The sequence below is a fragment of the Musca vetustissima genome, unplaced genomic scaffold (assembly GCF_032173495.1).
Source record: "Musca vetustissima isolate MV318-11 ecotype Yass unplaced genomic scaffold, APGP_CSIRO_Mvet_v1 utg7569, whole genome shotgun sequence".
Lineage (NCBI taxonomy): Eukaryota > Metazoa > Arthropoda > Insecta > Diptera > Muscidae > Musca > Musca vetustissima.
Window position 1 is genome coordinate 195,921 of NW_026880143.1, and position 25,875 is coordinate 221,795.

Genomic DNA, 25,875 nt, shown 5'->3' on the forward strand with positions numbered 1-25,875 from the left:
GAAAGTCAGCTGTTTTTTCTCAAGTCTAATGTCAAAAAATTTTACTTTGTTTACGTTTTCATAATGCAGGTCAATTCACAATAATGGATTTTGACAGCAAACTTAAGAGACAGACCAGCTAGATCTCCTGGATGACTTTTTTAATAGGTCTTGCTTAAGGGTAGGTTGCACGAGCCATAAATATCACATGTGCTGTCACTTTTTGCTGGGCATACAAAATAGGAAAATTTGACAGCACATATGGCATTGATAGTTCGTGTAACATAACCTTTATGGAACATATGCTTGTCATTTTAATTGCCATTTCCTCATATAAATGTCAAATAAATTACGTTTACCAGAAAATGTTTTGAATTGGCAAGTCTAAATTAAAAGAAATGTTCCCTCAGTTTACTCAAATTCATTTTTTCTACTTTTGGGAATTGATTTTGAAATTTTGAAAAAAATTGAAGGGCTTTTAAACTACATAATTCATTCTGTTAAAAAAAAAATGTCAATTCATAACGTATACGTCAACTAAATTCCAAGGTCTATTAATAAGGTCACCCAGGAAGCCATAGTCATAGTGTTTTTTTTTCTCAATTCTAATGTCAAAAATTAGACATTTAATGTCAAAAAATTGGGCAGAAGCCATAGACAACTGTTTTTTTTAAGTTTAATGTGAAAAAATTGGGCATTGTTTACATTTACATAATGGAAGTCAATTCACAATTATAGATTTTGACAGCATACTTCTGGATGAACAGATGTATAACAGAATCAGCTGACACACAGCTGGGTATCAGCTGGCTCCCAAATTTGTTCTCAAAATCCATTATTGTGAATTGACATCCATTATGTCTTCATAATGGATGTCAATTCATAAACAAAGTCCAAATTTTTGACATTAGACTTGAGAACTAACAGCTGACTTTCGCTAGCTGGGTGACCTGTTTAATAGACCTTGTTAAATTCTAGTCATAAAATCAGCGAATTTAATTTGACATATACCCGATGGAATTGACATTTGAAATTGAGTGTGGTTTCCGCAAATCTAAACACGCTTTAATATATATAGGTATCGATAACTCCCACCAACTTCTGTTTGTTTTCTGCCCAATTTTTGTTTTCGACATTTAACCTAAATATGCAAATGGATTATAGGCAGGTGGGAAATAACCAGGGAATGGATTAGCTGTTGGTTGAACCGGCACCGATGTCGTTACATATGTTGTCTGGACCGTGGGTACCACATGTGTCGAATAGAGCGTGGTGTATGCCGTCTTTGCACCAAATGTCAATTTCAATACCTTACTTTCTGTCTGTGTAACAACGGTTTGTTGTACGACAGGTGATGTGATAGTTTGGAATTGTTGCAACTGAGGCAATAGGAATGGATTAGGCAATGATGTTGGTGGCAGTATTGGTGCCGGTACTGTTGTGGTGTCCACAACATATTCGGTCTTCTCTACAACACCCTTAGCCTTGGACAAGGTGCGATAGAATGTTGATGGTCCATTTGTAATGGGTACAACATATGAATCCCATATAGTTTCCAATTTAATGACCGGTCGGGAATTTGTAATGATATTGGGGAAAAGATTTTGTGGATCTGTCGAAAGAGTTGGCAATATGGCGGCGGAGGTTTTATTACCATGTCCCAAAACATCCAAATGATCCAGGTGGTGTTTATGTCCCGATTCGTGGCTAGATTCTTGATTGTTATTCTCATCACCGAATTCCAAATCTAAATTAATTTCCGAACCTGCTTCATCCAGATTGCCAACAAAATCTTGGAAACCATGGAAATCTTTAGTTTCCATATCGGGAGAAGTGGTCTTGACCACGGTTATTAAGCTTGTCATATCTATGGTTTGAACTAAGGTGTGATATGAGGTTAGATTATGTAGTTCATTGATAACCGGTAGAATTTGTGTTTTTAATTTTTGATTGACGACGCTGAAGGATTCGGTTACCGTTTCCAAATAGGGGGTGTACGAGTCGTTGTTAACATAAATGGGGGCCAAGGTTATAACACTACCCATTAGTAGGCCGCTGCTTGGTTTCTCGCTTGCCGCTAAAATATTTTCGGTTAAGGGTTCATCATCATTGCGTGGTTCAATTGATGGTTCACTTGTTAGGAACTTTTCAATGGTTGAGGTTACCGTAATATAGCGGGTCTTTTTCAAAACGCCAGCCTGTAAATGGAATGGAAGAGGGAAGAATATTTAAAAAAAATGATTAGAAAATTAAGAAATGTCACGAGTGTTAGTGAATATTGGTTAAAATGCATTGTGTAATAACGCCTATAAATATCAATAAATGTCTCCATGTGATCTACCCTATAATAACAATTGTTATTGGTATTAAGGCATTTTAATAAGGCCATCCAAGAAGTAAATAAAACCTGTGTTTTTAGGTTAATGTCAAAAATGTTAACGTTTTCATAACTAAAAGTCAATTCACAATAACAGCAGCTGATCCAAGATCTATTAATAATGTCACCCAGCAAGCGAAAGTCAGCTGTTTCTCAAGTCTAATGTCAAAAATTTGGTCTTTGTTTACGTTTTCATAATAAAGGTCAATTCGCAATAATGGATTTTTACATCAATCTCGAGAAGCATCTGATATTCATCTGGTCTTCCTGTATGACATTATTAATAAATTTCGACGTTTTTATAATTTATTGTCAATTCACAATAAAAGCAATTTGAGAAGCAGCTGATTTACAACTGAACCAACATCGTTTAATAATGTCAGCCAACAAGCGAAAGTCAGCTGTTTTTTCTCATGTCTAAGGCCAAAACATTGCACTTTTTACGTCTTCATTATGGGAGTCAATTCACAATAATGGTTTTTGACATCAAACTTGAGAAGCAGCTGATATGCAGCTGGTCTTCCTGGATGACCTTATTAATAGGCCTTGAACTGATCTTTCTGGTTGACCTTATTAATAAGCCTTGATTGGAGAATATTTTAACACAAATCCACTAAAATGAAGTTCTCGGGGGAGATTTGGTTCAATTAGAAATATACCCAAAAAATGACAGACAAAAAAAATTATATTTTATTGTAGCTACAGATTTCTTGTGGTCGGTGACTTATAGTGAAATTTAGTGTAGAGTATTTTATCCATTCACACCTTTCTGTTAAAATGAAATATAGATGGAGATAGTGGCCAAAAATTGAACTACGCCAAAAATGACGTAAAATGGTATTAGTTCTTATATAACAGAATTTACAGTGATATTATCTTGAGATATGTTTTATTTACAGTTTTCTTTTGTTCAATGACCCATGGTGAAATTTTCCGTAGAATATATTATTTATTGACATCATCTCCCTAAAATGAAATATAGAGGGCGTTCTCTACACATTTATACAATACGCAAAAATGACCTAAAATTACGTCCAATATTATACATTATGGTAGTGGATATTTCTCTATATGTCTTATATCTCCTGATATATTTTATTCGGTGACCTATAGTGAAATTTTCTGTAAAACATATTTTCCATTGACATAATCTCCCTAAAACTGAATATAGGGGGAGATATGGGTCGAAAATGGAAATACTCAAAAATAGCCTGAAAAATATATTATTTTTTACATACGTAAATTTTCTGTGACATTTTCTTGATGTACATATTTCATCTACAGTTTTCACTTGTTCAGTGACCCATGGTGAAATTTTCCGTAGAACATATTTTGTATTGACAACATCCCCCAAAAATGAAATATAGAGGGCGTTCTCTACACATATAAGCAATACGTAGAAATGACCTAAATTACGTCAAAAAATTATACATTTTGGTAGTGGATATTTCTCTATATGTATTATATCTCCTGATATGTTTTCTTCGGTGACCTATAGTGAAATTTTATGTAGAATATTTTTTCCATTGACATAATCCCAGTAAAATTAAGTATAGGGAGAGATATTGGTCAAAAATGGAAATACTCAAAAAATGGCCGAAAAATGTATTATTTTTTATATACGCAAATTATATGTGACATTTTCTTGATATATATTTCATATACAGTTTTCACTTGTTCAGTGACCTATAGTGAAATTTTCCATAGAATAATTTATTCATTGACATCATCCTCATAAAATGAAATATAGAGGACGTTCTCTCTACTTTTATACAATACGCAGAAATGACCTAAATTACCGTCCTTTATTCTACATTTTGATAGTGGATATTTCTCTATATATCTTATATCTCCTGATATATTTTTTCATTGACCTATAGTGAAATTTTCCGTAGAACATATTTTCTATTGACATCATCCCCCAAAAATGAAATATAGAGGGCGTTCTATACACATTTATAAAATACGCAGAAATTACCGTATTTTATTACGTATTCATAATTTATAGACAATTCACAATAACAGCAAGCTTGAGAAGCAGCTGGTTGATAGCTGAACCAATTTCTCTATGTGATCTACCCTATTAAAATTGTAGTTATGTGTAGATCACACCTAACAATTTTTCCTCTACCTTTGTTAATCAATTTCAATTCAATTTCTTTTTTTTTACCAAAATTTAAATCATTTCCAAATTATAACCTTACCTGAAATATAAAAGGCTTCTTAATGGTGGCAATCTCATAATAGGTATCCTTAAAATCGACGGGTGTTGAAATCTCCACATTTATCGTTTCGGTAAAATATTTTTGTTTACCCTCTTGATCGATATTATTGAGAACGGCACCATTTTGTGAACCTTCAAAATCCAAGTCGCTTTGATTGTAAATTCCATTACCGTTGAGGAAATTATTATTTTGGAAATTATCAGATAGAGCCGGTTCCGGATATACTGATGAGACATTGGCCAAGCCCAATGGGCCATTTACCTCTACATTTGGTTTACGTATCGAAACACGCGGTTTCGGTGAGGTTTTGTATTGCCAACGACCGGGAGTGCGATTCAATTTCGTAATATGTAAATTATTGTTACTTTCTAAATCGGGATTGGAAATTTGTAGTTTGGGTTTAAATGCTCGTTTAACGGTGGCCTCGGTGGTGGTTGTTGTGGTGCCGCTGCTGCTGTATCTGGGTTTTGTTGTGCTCGATGATGACGATGAAGATGATGATGAATGTTTGTTTTTGTTTTTCCTAAAATGAAAAAAATCACAAAAAAAGAAGAAAGATGAGAAAAGGGAGAAAGCCAAAAAAGTTTTAATTACATAATATTTTGGAATTTGTTAACCAAAACAAAAAATGATCAAAACAAAATAAATTATTACCTCTTGGGCTTGTTACGCGAACCCGATGATGATGACGATGACTTAACAATGACAACATCTTCTTGGGGCTGTGGTGTGGTTGTAGTAGTGCTGGTTGTGCGATGCGACCCCTTTTTACCGCTTTTTCTTGAACTTGAGCTAGAAGATCCGCTGCTGCTGCGATGACTTGGTGCCTTAGAACTAGCCGTCACTTTGGGATGCTGAACCGGAGCAGCTGTCTTTAGAACTTGCAAAGTCGATGATGATCGAATTTTATGTTTTTTATTTTTATGCGAACGACTGGATGAAGCCACTGTGGAAGCCGTAACTCTGGTGGCCAAAACACTACTGGTGGAGGCAGTATTCTTTTCGGGTGTAACAACAACGGCTGGGCGGGAATTTTTATTGTTTGGTCTCAAACTAACCACACGATAATTTTCTTCAACATATTGTGGTGGTTGTCGTGAAAGTAAATCATATTCCGGATCGTGGACAACATTATCGATTATTATGGATGGTGTTGTGGAGTGAGAAGAGGAAGACGACGAAGAAGATGATGATGCTGCTGATTTTTGTGTTACACTTTTGGGCAACTGAACTGGTTTGGCTTTTGATGTGGCGGTATTTGCTGTTGCTGCTGCTGGCTCTTGTGCAGTAACCTGTGATGCCGGTACATTAGCGGCTGTCGTGGTTGTTGTTGTTGTCGTCAATGCTGTAGTAGTCGATGTTTTCACTTCCGTAACTTTTGGTTTCGTTGTACTTTCTTCATGATGGCCGGTGGAGGTTGTTGTTGTCGTCGAAGAGGGTTTTAGTTTGGTAGGACTAATAGTCGATTCATCGGCTTCTTTGGGTGCCACAGTTTCCAAGGGTGTAGTTTTAATCAATATGGGTTCTTCGGTTGTCACGGGTGGTGGAGGTGGACCTAAGGGAGAGAAATGGAAATTATTATTTTGTTAAATTTTTTGAATAAAAATTAGTGGACTTACTATTTGGTGTCGGTGGTGGAGCACTTTGTGGCGAAAATACCATAACCGTATTACCAATGGTGGTTGTAAAGTCCAAAAATCCATAAATCGTTTGAGTGAGTAAAGGGACTCCATCGGATGTTGAAAAATCCACTTGAGCTGTGAGAAATGAAAGAAAGAGTTTTTAAGACACACATCAAAAAGTTTAAATTTTTATTTCAAAAAAGGGTTATTTTGAAAGCAATTGAATATAATGGTCTATCTCAAATACCTAAAGATATCATACGAAGGCAGTTCGGAAAGTTATTAGCCTAGCACAAAAAGAGCGGTATAAACAGAAAATGTTTCAAATTTAATGAAAGAAAAGTTTTAATTTGAAAGCTATTGAATAGAATGGTGTATCTCAAATACCTAAAGATATCATACGAGGGCAGTTCGGAAAGTTCTTAGCCTAGCACAAAAAGCGCGGTATAAACAGAAAAAAGTTAAGTGTTTTGGAAACTTCCATCGTTGTTATGAACACATGTTAAATTTTGTGTCGGTCTGGCAACTTCTTCATATAGAAATAGGTGTCCAAAAAAGACGCATCCGCAATGTTTTACAATGGAAAAATTAGAAATACCTGCTTTCTTTGTAAAAAATTGCGGATGCGTCTTTTTTGAACACCTATTTAACATGTGTTCATATACTGCTGTTTATACTGCTCTTTTTGTGCTAGGCTAATAACTTTCCGAACTGCCTTCGTGTAAGGACAATTTAGAATGGCGCCCAAATGCAAATTAAATAGGCATGTTAGAAATTTTCGTATACGTCTTCCCCTTAAGGATTGCAGTCAGGAATAGAAATCTACAAAATGTAATTAAGGTCGCGTTTACACTATACCATCTAAATTAACTCGTGTACCTAAAGGAGAATGGCGCCCAAACTCAAATTTGTCACAGATATTCCTCTAACAAATTGATATTTAATACAGAGGAACTTAAAGAGGCATGTCTGCAAACCTCGTATGTGTCTCCCCCCCTTAAGGGCTGTAGTCAGCAATATAAATCTTTGATATATAAATTATAAATTTTATTGCAGAACTTTCAAGAAAGTTTAACATTTTAATACGATAATAATTTTTCTAGTAAATCTTAAAAGATTCTTGCAGTACGGGAGAAATATGAAATATCCTAACATATGCTTTTAATTTAGATAATAGTACGTTTACATTGTACCGGATTTAGTTAACCCAGTGGATTTCAATTGTCAATTCCATTGTCTATTTGTCAAATAAATCGTCATAAAGTAGATTAATCCTGCAAAATGTTCCAATCATTATAGTACGTTTACATTTAACCGGATTTCGTTGACCCAGTGGGTTTCAATTGTCAATTCCTTTGCATATATGTCAAATAAATCCTCATAAAGCAGATTAACCCGGTAAAAAGTTCTAATGTATATGCCGTTTTACGGATAATTACGGGTTCAGATTAAACTGAATAAACATAATATGCATTTAAACTATGCCTCCTAAATTGGCGTACAAAATCCTCGTGATTTATACTATTATTAGTTGTGTACCCAAACCTGCAAAATAGTACTGTTTCGTACTATTTTTCTATCTTTTCCTAGAAAAGGTTTACACGACCCGAAAACTAATAAAATCATGATCTATTAACGAGGTCACCCAGCTAGCGAAAGTCAGCTGTTTTTTTCTCAAGTCTAATGTCAAAAATTTGAACTTTGTTTACGTTTTCATAATGGAAGTCAATTCACAATAATGGATTTTGACAGCAAACTTGAGAGGCAGCTGATATTCAGCTGGTATTCCAGGACGACCTTATAAATAGACCTTGCTAATAGAATTAATGGAGCAAAATTTAAGGAAGTCTGAATAATGGCGTTCTCTTCTCCTATTTGCTGCAAGACAAATTTTGCAGTTGCAGGAAAAAGTAAATCTAGGAATTGCTAGGGATAACTAGATCGAAATAAAGACTTCAACGAACGAAAAAAAAATTTTAATAATTTTTGTGAGGGAAAAAAATAGCAAAGAAACCAAGTAGATATTTGTTTACGTATGTATACGCATTTAACTGTGAGAGTAGTTCACCCTTTTTTACCAACATTCCTATCAAAAATACGGGAAAGGAACTATTATCATGATATAAAAATGTAAATGTGAGAGTACAGTTCATGGCCTATAAATAAGGTCATCAAGGGAGACCGTCACTCAAATTTGCTGTCAAAATGCATTATTGTGAATTGACTTCCATTATGAAAACGTAAACAAAGTCGAAATTGTTGACACTAGACTTGAGAAAAAAACAGCTGTTTACCGATTTCGATTGCTACCTGGGTGACTTTATTAATAGATCTTGGTACAGTTCGTCTTAGGACGGCTCACTAGAAAGGCGCATTTAAAGAGTTAATCACGCCTACGGGCTTAAAAAAATACAAAATGGCGTTGTGTTAAGTGTTCGCTTAACTTGCCACTAAATGAAAAATATATGAAAATCTCGTTCATATGGTCCTATACCTTCTATTCTAATAGAAAGTGGACTAGCTGGAGGAAGACCTGCCTCCAGTTTTTAAAGAGAAAAAATGCGAGAGTAGTTTTACAAGCTTTACTATCAAAAAATACGGAAATGAGCTATTATCATGATATAAAAATATCAGTCAGCTGATATTTGTTTACGTATTCAAATACATTTAATTGGTATTGTAATTTCTGTGACAATTTTTCAATCAATATTTTTATAATTTTAATAGAAAATGCTCTCCATTGTATAAACAAATATGTTGTTTTAAATTATTGCAATACTCATTTTAAATTTAAGCAAATTTTCAATTCAGTTCCCGCCATATTTTTGTTATCCATTTATATGATGCGTTGCCTTTTTTTGATAGATTTAGGAAAAGTAATGCATGTTTTGGTACAAAAACAAAATTTTGTATGGTTAATCGAGGTATGATTTAGAAATTGAATTGAACCCTAACTATGGACATGTGTGAATCGTCCTAATCTTCCAGTTTGAAGTGGGCATGGCACAATGAATAGGTAGTCCATTTAGAGCAGCTGATGTCTTGATTAACTGCCAAAGTGCGTAATTTTTACTTGAATTCGATGTGCGGTATTGCCAATCATGTAAAATATTATATGGAAAAATTTGACAGATGGTCGAGACAAAAACAAAGGTTTTTGTTTTGATACATCACCTTATTGTGGCCTAATCACTTTATAGTCACGTTTAGACTATACCATGGCACAATGAATAGGTAGTCCATTTAGCGCAGCTGATGTCTTGATTAACTGTCAAAGTGGGTAATTTCTACTTGAATTCGATGTGCAGTGTTGCCAACCATTTGAAATATTATATGGAAAAATTTGACAGATGGTCGAGACAAAAACAAATGTTTTTGTTTTGATACATCACCTTATTATTGCATCATGGAAGTGAGCATCAAGAAGAGAACTCATATGTAGCCCAGCAACTTTATAGTCACGTTTAGAGAATGCAATCTAAATCGCTGTATAAAATACTAGTTGTTTAGACTAATTTTAATTTAAATTATATAAATTGAAAGTCAGCTGATATTTGTTTACATATACATAGACTTTTAATTGGTGTCATAGTTTCTAAAGCAATTTGTCAATTAATATTTTCATCACTTTTAATAGAAATTAGGTAAAAAAATTATTAGGTAAAAGATTATAAAAAAAAACATATGTCGATATGAATTATTGTAATATTTACCATACATTTAAACAAATTTTCAATTCCTGCCATATTTTTGTTACCCAACTATTTGAAGCGTTGCCTTATTGGTACTTTTGGGAGAAGTGATGCATTTTTTGGGTGAAAAAACAGGGTTGCATTTGAAATTATATCGATTCAGAATAGGATTTCGAATAAATTAAGATATTGAGTGGATTTATTTTTCTATGGTAAACCGAGTTAAATTTCCGTCTACATTTTCTATTTTGTTTTTCAATCCATAAACATAATTATTTATTTCGCTTTAAAAGACAAGCCAAACAAATCAAATCAGGTTTTAATGTATTTGTATTTTTTTTCATTAAACTGTGAAATTGATCGATGATAACAATTTCATTAATTAGTCTATGAAATACTTGCACAACTGCCGCTTAAGATAGAGATGATAACATCGAAACATTTCGTCTCTATGCATTGAAAATCTCTTTCCGTTACTGATTATTTTCCAATGTCGAAAAAAAGGTGTTGATGTTTTTATTATTATTCATCTAATAAATCACAAAAACAACAAAATTGAAAATATAAACAAAATAAAGTAAATCATGAAAACAAAACATTAACAGAAAATTAAGACATTAAACGATAGCAATTAATAACGATTTTTGTTTGAAAACGTGATCGCTGTTAGTAGCCATATAAACTTAAGCGGTATGTCGTTCTATTGAATTAATGAATGAATATTAATTTTGTATAAATTAAATTCGATAAAAAGCCTACAGTATAGCAAGAGTTGTATTATAATTAGAATTTTTAGATAGGGAATTAACATTGATATTAAAAAGTATGTCTGTTCGAAATAACGTCTAGTGTCACATATTTCTTGACCTACTTTTTCATATAGTACACTGTAACACAAATATGGTTTTTGACATAATTTTTTTTATTAGCTTAATGTTTTATGAGCCATACCGAAATTATAAACACATTTTAATGTCTTGTTTTGAGCTAAGATTTTAATTAAGACTTAAGTTTATGGGTATAGGTGAGCTGAAGCTCAAAGATTCTTGATTAGGGAGCCTAAATAAATCAACTAAAGCTATCAATAAACCAAATGAAGCTATAGATGGCAGCTTCTGAGGTCTTCTCCCGTATAAATGGAGGCATTGAAGGTCTTCTCCCGCATATATCGAAACTCTGAGGACATCTCCTGAATATATGAAGACCTCAGAGGTCTTCTTCCGTATATATCGAGGCTCTGAGGTCATCTCTTGTATAAATGGAGGCCTCGGAGATATTCTTCCGTATAGATGGCGACCTTGGAGGTCTTCTCCCGTCTAGATGGCGTCCTCTGAGGTCATCTCCCGTATAGATGGAAGCTATTAATCAATGCCTGATAAATCATCTGTTTTGGGATCTTCTTCCGCTTTAAAATAAATTTTTATATACGATTTGTAAATCCACTCGATTAGCGAAATCCAGAAATACACTCTAATTGTTTACACATACCTTTGATCATGATCTAAATGAAAATCAGCTGATGTTTGTTTGCATAAATACTACATTATTAATTTTGCAAAACAAACAAAAAAATATATATATTTGAAGGAAAAATTAAAAGAATTTAACTGTTCTAAAAGCGATTTGATTTCTAAATCGTTATACAAGACTAGTATTTAGACTAGTATTAAAATGATATAAAGTTGACAGTCAGCTGTTATTTGTTTACATATACCATGATGCAATAATAAGCTGATGTATCAAAACAAAAACCTTTGTTTTTCTCTCGATTATCTGTCAAAAATTTCTTTATAATATTTTACATGGTTAGCAACACTGCACATCGAATTCAAGTAGAAATTACGCACTTTGACAATTAATCGAGAAATCAGCTGCTCTAAATGGACTACCTATTTATTGTACCATGACATACAATTTTCACCGGGTTTTCATAATTCCAAATTGTCAGCAATAGTCATAGTTTTGTTGGAATTTTAACGATTCGATTTCTAAATCGAGGCACAAAATCCTAACCTTTTATTCGGGTATTGAAATAATATAAAGTTGACAGTCAGCTGTTATTTGTTTACGTATACATACACTTTTCCCAGGGGTTTCATAATTCCAAATTGTCAGCTGTGGTCATATTTTGGTTAGGCAACTATTTTGGATTTTGAAACGTAAAGCTTTGGCATTCTGGTACATTTAGGAGAAGTGATAAATTTTTTCACACAAAAACAGGGTTGTATTTGAAAATATTTCGATTTAGAATAGGATTTCAAGTAAATTTAGATATTGAGTGGCTTTAATTTTGTATGTTAAACCGAGGTAAATTCAACTCTATTTATGAATTAAATCGTAGTAAAGCAGATTACAATGACACCTCCATATTGCTGAGTCATATCACTGTCCTTTACTTAAACGGCATTTACATTAGAAATGTTTACCAGGTTAACCTACTTCGTTATGATTTATTTGACATACACTGTGTTACAATGTAAACGTACTATTAACCTCTCTACCTCGATAATCCGTCAATAAAGCCGGCTTTAGATATTTACTCGGGGTATTTCGGACCTGTATATGGGGGAAACACATTCGAGGATTTCAGGCAGAGGAATATACATATACATGCATATACATTAGAACTTTTGACCGGGTCAACCTACATTATGAGGATTTATTTGACATATATACAATGGAATTGACAATTGAAACCCACGGGGTTAACGAAATCCGGTTAAAAGTAAACGTACTATTAAGTTTGCATTGTTTAATGTAAAAGAATAAGAGAGAATCCATCTTTAAAAAAATTCACGCCTATTGGAGGTAGTAAAAAAACGCGGCTATAGGACGACCTCTGATAAATAATTTTTATAAAATGCACACCTACTGGAGATCCTTAAAAATGATTCTCGCCTATTGGAGATCTCTAAATAATAATTTTTTAAAAAAATCCCCAAACATTGGAGATGGTAAAAAATTATTTTATAAGGTGATGTATCAAAATAAAAACATTTGTTTTTGTCTCGACCATCTGTCAAATTTTTCCTTATAATATTTCACATGGTTGACAACATTGCACATTGAATTCAATTAGAAATTACGCACTTTGACAGTTAATCGAGGCATCAGCTGCGCTAAATGGACTACCTATTCATTGTGCCATAACAGTAACCATCAAATACATACATATTATATTGTTATTGATCAACATAGGGATCACTAAATAAAATGTGTTTTGCCAATCTAATAATTCACAATATTTAACACATTGGAGATTTAAAAAAAAATATTTAAAAAAAACCACGCCTATATTAAAATAAAAAAATATTTAAAAAAATTCACGACTATTAGAGATCATTAAAAAATAAATTAAAAAAAAACCGCGCCTATGGGAGCTCCTCAAACATAATTCATTGAAAAAACTTCTTAAAAAAATCCACGCCGCGATATATCCATATCGGAGCCCTTCAATAACGAACGAGGATTCAGACAAGGTGACAGTTTGTCGTGTGGCCTGTTTAACATCTTGCTGGAAAAGGTCATACATGAGGCAAAGGTGAAGACCAAAGTGAACGATTTTATATACCTTGGTACCGCCATAAATAAAACTAATGACATCAGGTTTGAAATTCGGAGAAGGATAGTGATGCTTCTACCATGGTCTAAGTAAGCTGTTCACAGTCTACAAGACGCTGATACCACCCGTTCTATTATACGCAAGCAGATAAGGCAACTTTTGGAGTGTTTGAATGAAAAATTCTCCGAAGTATATATGGGCCGATCTGCGACGACAGTGAATGTCGCCTGAATGAATTGTATATTCTCGGACATCGACAATGTCAGACATATCGAGCTGCAGCGACTACGTTGGCTAGGTCATGTTGTGAGAATGGATAAAGATGTCCCCCAGCTCAAAAAGCATATAAAAGCGAACCATCTGATGATTCATGCAGAAGGGTAAGGTCAATAATTAAATGGAAAGATCAAGTGGAATACAACATTGCCGAACATGGTATTTCAAATTGGAAAAACTGCGCAAAAACCCGACACGTGTGAAATCTTTTTTAAGCTTGGCTTATGGAATGAAAGTTCTGTCACAAGCCGGCTAAGTAAGTAATTGGAGATTCGTAAAAATTAGTTAAAATAAACCCGCACCTATTAGACATTCTCAAAAAATTTTAAGTGATTATTTATACTCTTTCGATTCGAGCTTAATGATCTAAGTTTTGCAATGAAAAGGAAAGCCAGGAGAAGATCCTACGTAGCCAACATTATGCGACGCGTTTCGCCGTTGGTTAAGCGGCTCATCAGGCATATTGGGCTTTACAAAGGTCGTATGTTGATAACTTGTATTTATTCTGTCCTGGCGCGAAACTTGCATATGCGAATTCGACATTTGTCCTTAAAAAATAATTCTTTAAAAATCCAAGCCAATTGAAGACCCTTAAAAATAATTTAAAACAAAATCCACGCCTATTGGAGATTCGTAAAAATTAGTTAAAATAAATTCGCACCTATTAGACATTCTCAAAAATTTTTAAGTGATTATTTATACTCTTTCGAGTCGAGCTTAATGATCTAAGTTTTGCAATGAAAAGGAATGGCAGGAGAAGAACCTACTTAGCCACCATTATGCGACGCGTTTCGCCGTTGGTTAGGCGGCTCATCAGGCATATTGGGCTATGTGGCTTTACAAAGGTCGTATGTTGATAACTTGTATTTATTCTGCCCTGGCGCGAAACTTGCATATGCGAATTCGATATTTGTCCTTAAAAAATAATTCTTTAAAAATCCAAGCCTATTGAAGACCCTTAAAAATTCTTAAAAATTAGTTAAAATAAATCCGCACCTATTAGGCATTCTCAAAAAATTTTAAGTGATTATTTATAATCTTTTGAGTCGTGCTTAATGATCTATGTTTTGCAATGAAAAGGAAAGCCAGGAGATGAACCTACGTAGCCACCATTATGCGACGCATTTCGAAGTTCGTTAAGCGGCTCATCAGACACATTGGGCTATGTGGCTTTACAAAGGTCGTATGTTGATAACATGTATTTATTCTGCCCTGATGCGAAACTTGCATATGCGAATTAAATTGAAATTTGTCAAAGTTCGGCATTTGTCTTCATTCTAGGAACAGCCCTGAAATCTTTGTATGTGTTTCTCCCCTTAGGACCAACATGTCCTTCACTTTTTCGATTTTTCCTCATATTTGATATATATTGCCTCAACTCTGTGACAAATTATACAACCTATTTAAATCTGATTTATTACCTAATTTAAACCATGGAAAAAATTGCCTAATTATATATGTTTTGTTTTAGTTTTATTTCCGACATCTAAAAACAAAGAGAATGGCACAAAAAAATTTGTTTAGGTTTCAGCCACCTCGTATGAAATGGCCGAGAAAAAAATACAACATTAATAAATGAATTACCTACAACAAAAAAGAGATGTGTTGAAATACACGACATGGTCAACTAACAAACATTTTTTCCTAGTATTTGTTGATTTCGGTTTCGGTTTTTTTTTTTTGGTCTTTAATTAATGTACAAAATTCAGCTCACAGGGTCGGTCAAATATCAGTTACTTTAACCCTTAACTTTTAAAATAATCGTACATTAGAAACCGTAACACCAGAAAAAAATCTACAACAACAATAATAATTTTTTTATGTTGCTAAACAAGAGCAGTTGTTTGCTGATTTCGTTTTTATGCTTCATTATTAATTGTGTTGTTGTTGGTTTTGTTCACTTGAAAATGTCAAAAAAATGTTTTTTTGTTTTATTTTTTTTCCTATATTTTTTTTTTGGAGTTGGCCCCCGCAAATGTTAGACTTTTAGCATTTGAATCTTCCATTCCCAAAAAAACAAAAATAATCTCAATTTAACTTACCATTAACTATTAGAAATATAAAAATTGTTGTTAAGTAATTCTTCATTGTGTTAGAGATGGCGGCGTTGTTGTTGTTAGCGGCGTCGTAGGTGGCGGCGTCGTCGGTGGCGGCGTCGTCGGTGGCGGCGTCGTCGGTGGCGGCGTTGGTGAGCTATTTGCTGCTGCTGTTGATTTTGTTGCGTGGTGGTGGTGTTAATGGCGTTATGGATCTATTTCGATCGTCGTTAAATTGTTCGTTATTGTAATCCACTTATTGGCTATTGGTGTTGTTGTTGCTGTTATTGTTGACGGCTACTTTGTTGTTGTTTAAAAACGATTAAATATGATTTAATTTATTGTTTAAAACGAGAGTTCAAATAATTGACTGGTCATTTGTTGTAAAATATTTGCACACATACACAAACGCACACACACATACACAGAGATAATAATTTAGATAAATTGGTAACAAAAAGTAGATCGGTGACTTGGTTTTTAAATGGCTAAGTAGTAATTTAAACAACAATAAAAACAATTAAGATCTATGAAAATTATTAAACAATATCATATTGTTGTTGTTGTTGTTTTTGCTTTCAAATAGCTCTCATATATAAGAAACTGATAGATAACATATCGTTTATATGCAGCTTAAGTAGGGGAAATGGTATTTTACAGAGTGCAACAAAAGAATCTTTGACTGCGTTAAGACTATTAAAGCCACTCGATCTCAAACGTCAATTCCATTGTGTGTGTATGTGCACGTTAATCCAGTTCACAAATCCAGTGGATTATATTTGACGTATCTGCTATGAAATTGACATTAGAGATCGAGTGGATTTCGTAAATCTAAACGTACCTTAATTAAGGAGGACTAATAACACATTTACATTATGCTGGATTTAAATTGTCAAATAAATTCTCATAGAGGAGGTTAAAGGCGGGTTTACAAATATGATCATTATTATAGGCAGAGTTTATTTTCATAATCAGGCTAAATTTATTATGCAAATTTAAATCATATCTCACACAATGATAAATTTATATTTTCATTACATTTTTATAATTTTCCATTTCATTTTCAATTTGCGGAAAAAAATTGTTCGAAAGAAATATTAAAACAATTAAAATGTTCCTTTATTGTTCTAAGATCGATTAGATTTTGTTTACGTATATATACACATGGTCTGTTCCAGTACTTTTTTTTAATAGTAAAGCTAGTAAAAGGGAAACATTTCAAAATCGCTCTCAGAGTAATTTTACTAGTTTTGTGGGTTCATGAACGGGTTTTGAGTAAAATGTTGCAAAACTTATAAAATTAGTACAATCTTTTAGGCCCTGGAACGGAACGAATATAAAAATGTTCGGTGTAAATCAGGCTTAACGATTGACAATCTAACAAAGCAATGATTGGATCCTCAGCACCCAGTATCCCGTTTATAAAAAACAGACCAGACGATATTTCCCAACTATAGAGGAAGAAGTCTCCTTCCCATCGCATATAAAGTGCTATACAGCGTGCTATGTGAACGACTGAAGCTAATGGTCAATGACAATATTGGACAATACCAATGCGGCCTCAGGCCTGGCATTTCCACCATTGACCAGATTTTCACTCTGTCCCCAATGCTAGAAAAGACTCACGAAAAACACATCGACACATTTCACCTATTCGTCAACTATAAAACCGCATTTCACATTGGAAAGGTCGTACGTGAGGCAAAGGTGAACACAAAAAAACTCTCGACATAATGGGTCAAACATTGCGAGCGGTAACAGCCACCTTTGAACAAATTGGGAAGGAATCTGCCAAAGTGAGCCTGCCAGAAAATATCGAGAAGGCCAAGCTGATGGTACATGGTGAGATGGCCAAGCTGATGGCGCAAGACGTCCAGTAGACTCGGAACTTTAGAACTACAACTATGGAACTTGAGAACTACAGCTTCGATATAGTCAAAACTTTTATATACCTCGGCTCCGCCATAAATAAAACTAATGACATCAGTATAGAAATACGGAAGATCAATGCTCCTGGAAATCGTTTTTAAGCTTGGACTATGGAACAAATATTCTGCCACAAGCCAGCTAAGTAAGAATGCTGTCAGAGGCAAATTGATGAAAATTGATGAAAATATTGCAAACATATGACAACATGAGACTACCTTGTATAATTATGCCATGTATTCTCCGAAAAATACGCTTCGTAAAACTTTAGCGCTAGTGTATAGAACATGACACAATAAATAGGTATTCCATTTAGCACAGCTGACTATACGATTAACTGTCAAATGCACAGTTTCTATTATGAAGCAATAATAAGGTGATGCATCAAAACAAAAACCTTTGTTTTTGTCTCGATCATCTGTCAAATTTTTCCTTATAGTATTTCACATTGTTGGCAACATTGCACATCGAATTCATGTAGAAATTACACACTTTGACAGTTAATCGAGTCATCAGCTGCGCTGAATGGATTAACTATTTGTTGTGTCATGCAGTGTTACCGCTGGGAATTTTAAAAAAGTTGCACAAAAAGTCGTTCCATTTAAAAAAGTTGCACAGAGAAGTAAATTTGTCAAAAAAAAAAAACTGTTCTCTGAATATTTCAGATAGCCTTTGAACTCTAAAACGACATAGACGAATCAAAATTAGTTTGAATTGAAACATAAAAAGGAAGGAAATTCGCACAAAGCTTAAAAAGTTGCCAACAGAGTTGCAGGGCATCAAACAGGTTGCAAATTGCAACTTTAGTCGCACAACGGTAATCCTGGTGTCATGGTTTCCACCACAATAAATGCGTAGTTCATTTAGCGCAGCTGATGTCTAGATTAACTGTCAACGAGGGTAATTTCTACTTGAATTCGATGGGCAATGTTGCCAACCATATGAAAGTGTTTGTTTTTGTTCTGATACATAACCTTATTATTGGTTTCTACATGAATTCGATGTGCAATTTTGCCAACCATGAGAAATATTACTACATAAAATATGACAGCTGGTCAAATACAAAAGTGATGTTTTTGTTTTGATACATTTGAATAGCATTATTGCATTATGCATAGCATGACACAACTAATGGGTAATAGGTAACATGGTTGCCAACCATGAGAAATATTACTACATAAAATTTGACAGATGGTCAAATACAACAAAAATATGTTCTTGTTTTGATACATCTCTTTATTATTGCATTATGAACAAGATTATATATTCGCAAGGTATCTGTCAATCGAGTCGATGTACAATCGAAAGGAAACATATGAAACATAAATAAAAACGCTAAAATTAGTTTCTGAGTTCATCCTAGTCATCCAGAAAACACTGCAAGAATCTACTACTTTTAGCTATGACATCGAAGAAAATTGTAAAATCGAGTAGATTCTTGCAGAACGGGAACAGACCATATGTGTTCAATAAATTAATTTTTTTTTAATACACGTCCAATGTAAATAGGTCGATAGCAATTCATTTACGATAATAATATGTTCACACGCAATATAATTTTAAATTAACGTCTATTCATTTCGCTTAATTTTTGTTGCACCGTGTAATAATAGGTAATTGAGAATGAAAAAAGGGATTTCTTTGATCCGGCCAATAATATCAATCATTTGAACAATGCCTTGTTCAATAGTTCAAAATGTAGTTTTGTTATAATGCGATTTTTTTAATGTCCGTTTCAAATAATTCGCCAGTATTTGTTGTTGTTAAATATATATTTTGTTGTTGTCTTCATGTTTTTGAAACCACCAGCAGCTGTATTATGGCATTTGATGGTGTTTTTTTTTGTTGCTTTTCAGTTATAATTGTTGTTCAACTCAACATTAACTCAAGGTTATGTACTTTCAAACATACAGTGAGTAACAAGACAAAACCAAAAAAGACATGAACGAAAAAAAAACACACAGGTATGTATCATTACTATTATTATAATTTGTTGTTGTTGCTGTATTTTTTTTTCAAAATTGAAATATTAACGTCAAGCTTAGATAGCTACGACACTGAATGTCTCGAACTTTAAACATACACTTGTATCCGGAGGGGGGTTTTGAAAGAAGTGATATAAACGTTGTTGTATGAAACTTGATGGTGGAGTAGACTCAGTAAATTCAGTGTGTGTGTGGGTGTGTGGGAGGGGGGTACTGCCACCAACAGAAGCAAAAATTTGTTTTTTTTTTTTTTTTTTGTAAAAAAATAATTAACGTTATGCCCTCCTTCTTCCGTATTGTTCTTTCGTTTTTTTAAGAATTTTTTTAAGTGCTATGTGTTGTTGTTGCCACTCTTTTTCTTATTAATTCTGTATTTGGAGCCTAAAGGCAAACATGCATTTTGAGTGTTGACATGTTGCTTTGGTATGGCGTTGTGATTGTTTAAACCTTGTGTTAGCAACAACTTTCTTACCTTCTGTATGGAGTGTATGGGGGTTTAAAGAACCACTGAATAACGGCTCATGTCTAAACTTGGTTTTTTTTTTTGCCTTTGCATAAATTAAAGTAAAAGTATTGAATTGGTGTGGTGTGGTATGTGGTTAATTAATTACACAGTATCAATCTTCTTTTTTTTATTATTTTTATTAACAACTATTTTTTTTCTTTGATTTTCTTTGTATTGGTTTTTTCGAATTTAAAAATTTTTTATCTATTTTTTTACAAGCGTCAATTAATTGTGTCCGCTAATTTTGCGCGCTGATTCGTTCGTTTGCTTGTGTTACTGTTACTGACGCGCTTTTGACTGTTTGATCAAGAAAATTTGCTCAAAAAATAGCCACAGCTGAAGGTATTGGGCGCCAACGCCAACTGCTCAGTCACATTCGAACGTCTAAGCTAAGCTTGGCAGCTAGCAGGCTAGCCTCGCTAACTTGTTGCTGCTCTCGCTTCTTTGCAAACCCCATAGAGCAAGCGCGTTAGTTACAACATAAACAAATTGCACTATTGGTTAGATGATTGTATAAAATACAAAAAATAAAAAAACAACAACAATAAAAACAAAGCCAAAGTAACAGTGAGCAGCTTGGCTTGGTTTGTTTCGATTTGCTTTTATTTTTTCAAGCTCCATACTCCACACGTTTTAAATTTTGTTGCTGTTGTTTTTAATTTTATTTTTTTTCTTCTTACTAAATCTCATCAAAGTATTAGTGTTTAAATGAAGAAAAAACAGAAAAATCATACAATACCATATTTGCTGAAAACTGTTTTGTGAACAGAGTAGCATTTTGAAGTTGTTGGAAATCAGGCAACAGCAGCAGTTTTTCCCAAGCAAAACCATTTTCAATGGGCCAAAACACAACAATGTTGTTTTTTTGTTTTTCTCTCAACAAACCAAACTATTGCAACAATAACAAGAACCCATTACAACAATAGAAGAAAAAAAAAACAACTACCATTCTTGTTTAGTTTTTTTTTTATTTATAGGTTTGTGGTAAATCTCGTTTAGACAAATGAAATTGAAAGTCCACAAACTTCATCTGGTTGCTTTTTATGGGGGTTAAACATATTTATGGAATAGAAATATGTAGAGAAAAAAAAGAAAGGAAAAAACAGAAAATGAATTTTAACTTTCAATTACAGATATTATAGTAAGTTTACATTGTACGGAATTATTATTAAATTCAGTAGATCTAAATAATAATTTTTAATATATTCATTCCTGATTTTAAAATTATTTTTCAAAATGTCTGGAGGCCTACGTCTCAAATTTTAGTTTTAATTTTTTAATTAATTAATTTTTTTATTTTAATAATTTTTTTTGACAATTAATGCATGAACTCAATTGCCTTCGACTGTCCTGTCACTTGTAAATGCAGCGTTACTATTAAATGTCAAATTATAAAAGAGTGCAAGAGTCATGTATTAAGGCATTGTCACACGAGCCATCAATGTCATATGTACTGTCAAATTGTACATATGTGAATACTGTACATGTCGTGTGAACCATATGAAATTTTGCATCTGTTAACCCTTTGTGGCCTACAGGAAACAACATGTTTTAGAGCTCATATTTAATATGCAGCTAATAGATATATATTATTTGGATTTCATATGTCAAGACCTGATTATGGCCGACACATAACGACACATAAAAAAATCAAAATTTTGGCAAAGTTATGAGTTTTTATATATAGAGAAGAATCTAATTTTCGGTACAGTACTAATTTGTGTATACAAATTGTACGAATTCTACCATCATTTGATTCTCGTAAAAATGAATATAGAGAATAATTTAAAATTATTTTTCTGTCGATTAAACTAGCTATGTTATTCCCTACTCGATATTTAGGAAGGAATCATAACCTTTCATTCATTTCTAGCGTTTTTAATTGTATATTGAAAATAGTCAAATAAACACAACAACCTGTTGAGTAAATTTATTTTGTACTTGACAGAATAAGCCACTACATACAGAGTTGCTTTTCTGTTATTCCCATGAAGTTATCCTACCTCGACACATGACACAATAAATAGGTACTCCATTTAGCGCAGCTGACGATTCGATTAACTGTCAAAGTGCAAAGCATGGCACAATGAATAGGTAGTCCATTTAGAGCAGCTGATGTCTTGATTAACTGTCAAAGTGCGTAATTTCTATATGAATTAAATGTGCAATGTTGCCAACCATGTGAAATATTATAAGGAAAATTTTGATAGAAGGTCGAGACAAAAATAAAGGTTTTTGTTTTGATACATTACCTTATTATTGCATCATGGTGCATAGTTTCGACGTGCAATGTTGCCAACCATGAGATATATTATTAGATCAAATTTGTCAGATGGTCGAAATAAAAACAAATATTTAGTCTATTTGTAGTGGCGCATGTAGATTTATTTATTTTTTATGCTATTGTTATGGCACCCCAATAAAATAGGTTTGCGCACCTCGGTTTACATTGAACCAAATGCGAATTTATCATTCTCGTTATGTTAACATTATTTCATTAATTCGAAAATGTACTCGAAGATGTAAATCTATTTTTAGAACACCTTTTCATGTTGTTTGACTTGGTGTTGTAATTGGTGCAGCCATTGCAATACACAACAACCCTACTTCTCATTAGGAAAGTCTGGCTTTAGGCTTGAAGTAGCTCAGAGGTAGTGTTGTTGGCTGCGGATCTGAGGGGCCGAGTTCAAACCCCCACCGGGTGATGATATGTTTTTTTATAAAATATTGTTTTTTTGCGAATTTTATCTTTTATTAGTTATTTCACCACATCTTTGTTAGTAATGAAATTGGGCTATGATTTGATGAAGAAGCGAGTAAGAGTTTTTTTTTCGGAGTCGCTGAATTGGTTAAAATTTCTCCTTGTGAGGTGGTGGAATTTGGTTTTTACTCGCTAGTAGTTTTCTCGCTATTTAATATAGATTTATGTATTTTGGCAATGTATGCTACATTAATACATTCATCTTTAGTAGCCATGTTGATTCTTGGAAAATTTGCTTGGTATTGGTTACTCAGCCATTTGTGCCATAGGAATTGCTAAGGTTACAAAAGGAGGAATTTGAGAAGGGTTTCGGCCTATTTTCATCTAACCTATCATCTGCTAACAATAAATTTGTGAACCGTAAAAATTATTGTGATTTTGGATATAAAAGAAAGTGATTTTTCCCTTTGAAATTGAAGTTTATATACTTTAAAGTGATAATTTTTAATATAGAAAGGTGATGTTAAAGTAATATTACGGTTTCGTTTTTTTATTAGTTAATCTTCCATAAATTGTAGATTCGGGATGATACTGATTTGATGGTTCAATTTTCATTTATTCCATAAGTTTTCGCTTGCTTACTGGATATAGTACATTTTTTGTTTGGCGATATTAATATAATTTTGGTTTCCACTGGTAAGGCTCTGGTTGCATAAATACTCTCAATTGGGCAAAAGGTAATTGTGGTGTTTTTTTTTTTCTTCTTATTCCTCTTTTCTTAGTACCCCCTTGTCTCTGATCTACTTCGATGTTCCCTGGCGCCTAAAGTCAGTGGTATCGGTTGGTAGAACATATTGAGAGCTGTGCTCAGTATTTTTTCGATCAGCAGTAATATCAGTTCGGTAATTGGCACAAAGCAAAACAGAAAAATCTACTGTTGGATTGGCTGGGATCGTAAGAGCAGTGGATAAAATAAATCAAAAGCTTTGTAACGAAGTTTTTATGCAAGCCAAAATTGGAAAAAATTGCGATTATGCTGAGACCACATTTAACATTGTAATATCATTGTTGTGCTGTACACTTATCATAAAAAAAGTGAGATTGAATACTTTGCTCCACCAGAACCATAACAATCGAAACAAGTGGTAGTGAAACAACTGTTTTATATGAACTGATATTAATATACTTCAATAATATTAAATTGGGGAAAAAATGCCTGTTTAAACAACAGTCGATCAAGGATCTCTTTGACATTTTTGGAAAAAAAACATAGTTTGATAAAAGCCATCAAATTTCATAAGTAATACTGGTGCCCGGAATTTGATTTGCTGGAGTTTGCTAAGGTTGCGATAACCCTCAACCCCCTCTGAAAGGCCTTTCGTCGTGGGAGCTCCATCAGAACACAAAGTAAGTCAATCTCTCTTATACTCATTAATTCGAACAAGCACAAATGATGAACAGAGTTGATGAGAGTGCATGGTAAGCCCGTTATGTCTCTCTAAATGTTTCAAACCATTGTTTTGTTTCACATTAAATAAAAAAATTATTAATTTATTGTGAAAAAGCTGAAAATTGCTAACTAAATTTTCAAATCCGGTTCATACATTTGTGTTTGTGAGCTTTTCATTTCCCGTGACACCTATATGAAAATTTACTAGTTGGTTGGGTATATAAATGTTACAGTTGATGTTAACAGAGAAGTAGCTATCATAACATTGGTTCCTCTGTTAACATAACCAGAAAAATTTTACAGTTTGGAAAGCACTGCACAAACATCATATTGTTATTTCTTTATGTTTTTTTGATTTTTTTTTTTTACAAATTTTAATATTTATATATCTAACCAACTGCATTTATTAAACCATGTTAATCCAATTGATCCAAAGTGTCTGTTGATTTTGGTTATTGATTTTTTTTTGTAAAAATAAACTTCATACTGCTGGCTGTTGGTTAGTGTGTGAGCGGAGGTCAATGCCCTCACAGCTGATCGATGGTAGAGAAAGTATAAAATATTTTTGTACATACAAACATACATATATGATGATTTGCATTTAAAACAGTTGTTGTTTCACCACAAGATCAAAAAAAATTTATTATTTATATTATTTCGGATTTATTTTTTTATTGTTGTTCTCCTTGAGTTTCTGGCGGATAGTTGTGCGAATTTTAGGCAACATATTTTTTTTAAGTATTATTATTATAATTTATTAATTTATTATTAGGTAGATTAAATTTTTTGCAATTTGAATATTTTGTTCTTTTAATTTAATTCCTATTTATACATTTTTTCGATTCATTATTAATTAATTTAATTATGTATTTTGTAACGTTGAGAAAATTTTTCATAATTTTGTTACCCTCTTAAGTATGCTTTTAAGTCTTGTTTCCGAATTTAAATGAATATGGTTTTGAATAAAATTCTGTTTTCTGAAATATGAACTAAACTGAATTATAAGGGTTTGATTTAAAGGAGTCGGATAGGAGAGTGGATAATGAATAATGGGTTTACTATGGACATTTATTCTTTTGTGTTGAATATTGGTAGTAAACAGGTAGGGTGGGTAAGTCGTGCAGCATACACCTATGCATGACCAAACCAGGATGTGAACTTCAATCTCTATACTTCCCCCTTAGGCTGTAGATATCTTCTCCTGTATATCTTTTTTTTCGTACTTCCTCTTCTGTTATGTTATTGAACGATCACGCATTATTAAATTTAAAGCTAGTAGTTACTGATATTGTTGATGGAATTTGGCAAGACCTCACCCCCCCGACGAGCACAAAGGCCGGAGAAAAATGCGTGCTAAGCCATATCAACCATCCTAAAAGAAAAATATATATAATTTGGAATTTGCTTAAACTTCGAACCCTGGTATACTACAGTTTTTGGCGCCCAGCGTGTGGGGCCCGAGTAGAAAATTTTGAAAAATTTTGTTTTGAGGATTATACAAAATCTTAATCTGTACATTGTTGAATTTTTTCGCTTGGA

General features: G+C 33.2%; 1 protein-coding gene across 1 annotated transcript; it reads right to left on the minus strand.

Annotated features, from left to right (window-relative positions):
- Positions 1-1,100: 1,100 nt before the first annotated feature.
- LOC133325542 (uncharacterized) lies at positions 1,101-15,824 on the minus strand. The gene is made up of 5 exons (XM_061534282.1): positions 15,776-15,824; positions 6,201-6,338; positions 5,236-6,136; positions 4,561-5,104; positions 1,101-2,177 (listed from the first exon to the last, which is right to left on the minus strand). Exons 1-5 carry the CDS (start codon positions 15,819-15,821, stop codon positions 1,116-1,118), a joined length of 2,691 nt encoding a protein of 896 aa, XP_061390266.1. The 5' UTR covers positions 15,822-15,824; the 3' UTR covers positions 1,101-1,115.
- Between the last annotated feature and the right edge of the window lie 10,051 nt (positions 15,825-25,875).

Coding starts and splice junctions, on each gene's coding strand:
- LOC133325542 (XM_061534282.1), bottom strand. CDS start 15,821: ATGAAGAATTACTTAACAACAATTTTTATATTTCTAATAGTTAATG. Junction 5,105..5,235: donor TCGCGTAACAAGCCCAAGAG/GTAATAATTTAT, acceptor TTTTCATTTTAG/GAAAAACAAAAACAAACATT. Junction 2,178..4,560: donor AGAAGCCTTTTATATTTCAG/GTAAGGTTATAA, acceptor TTCCATTTACAG/GCTGGCGTTTTGAAAAAGAC.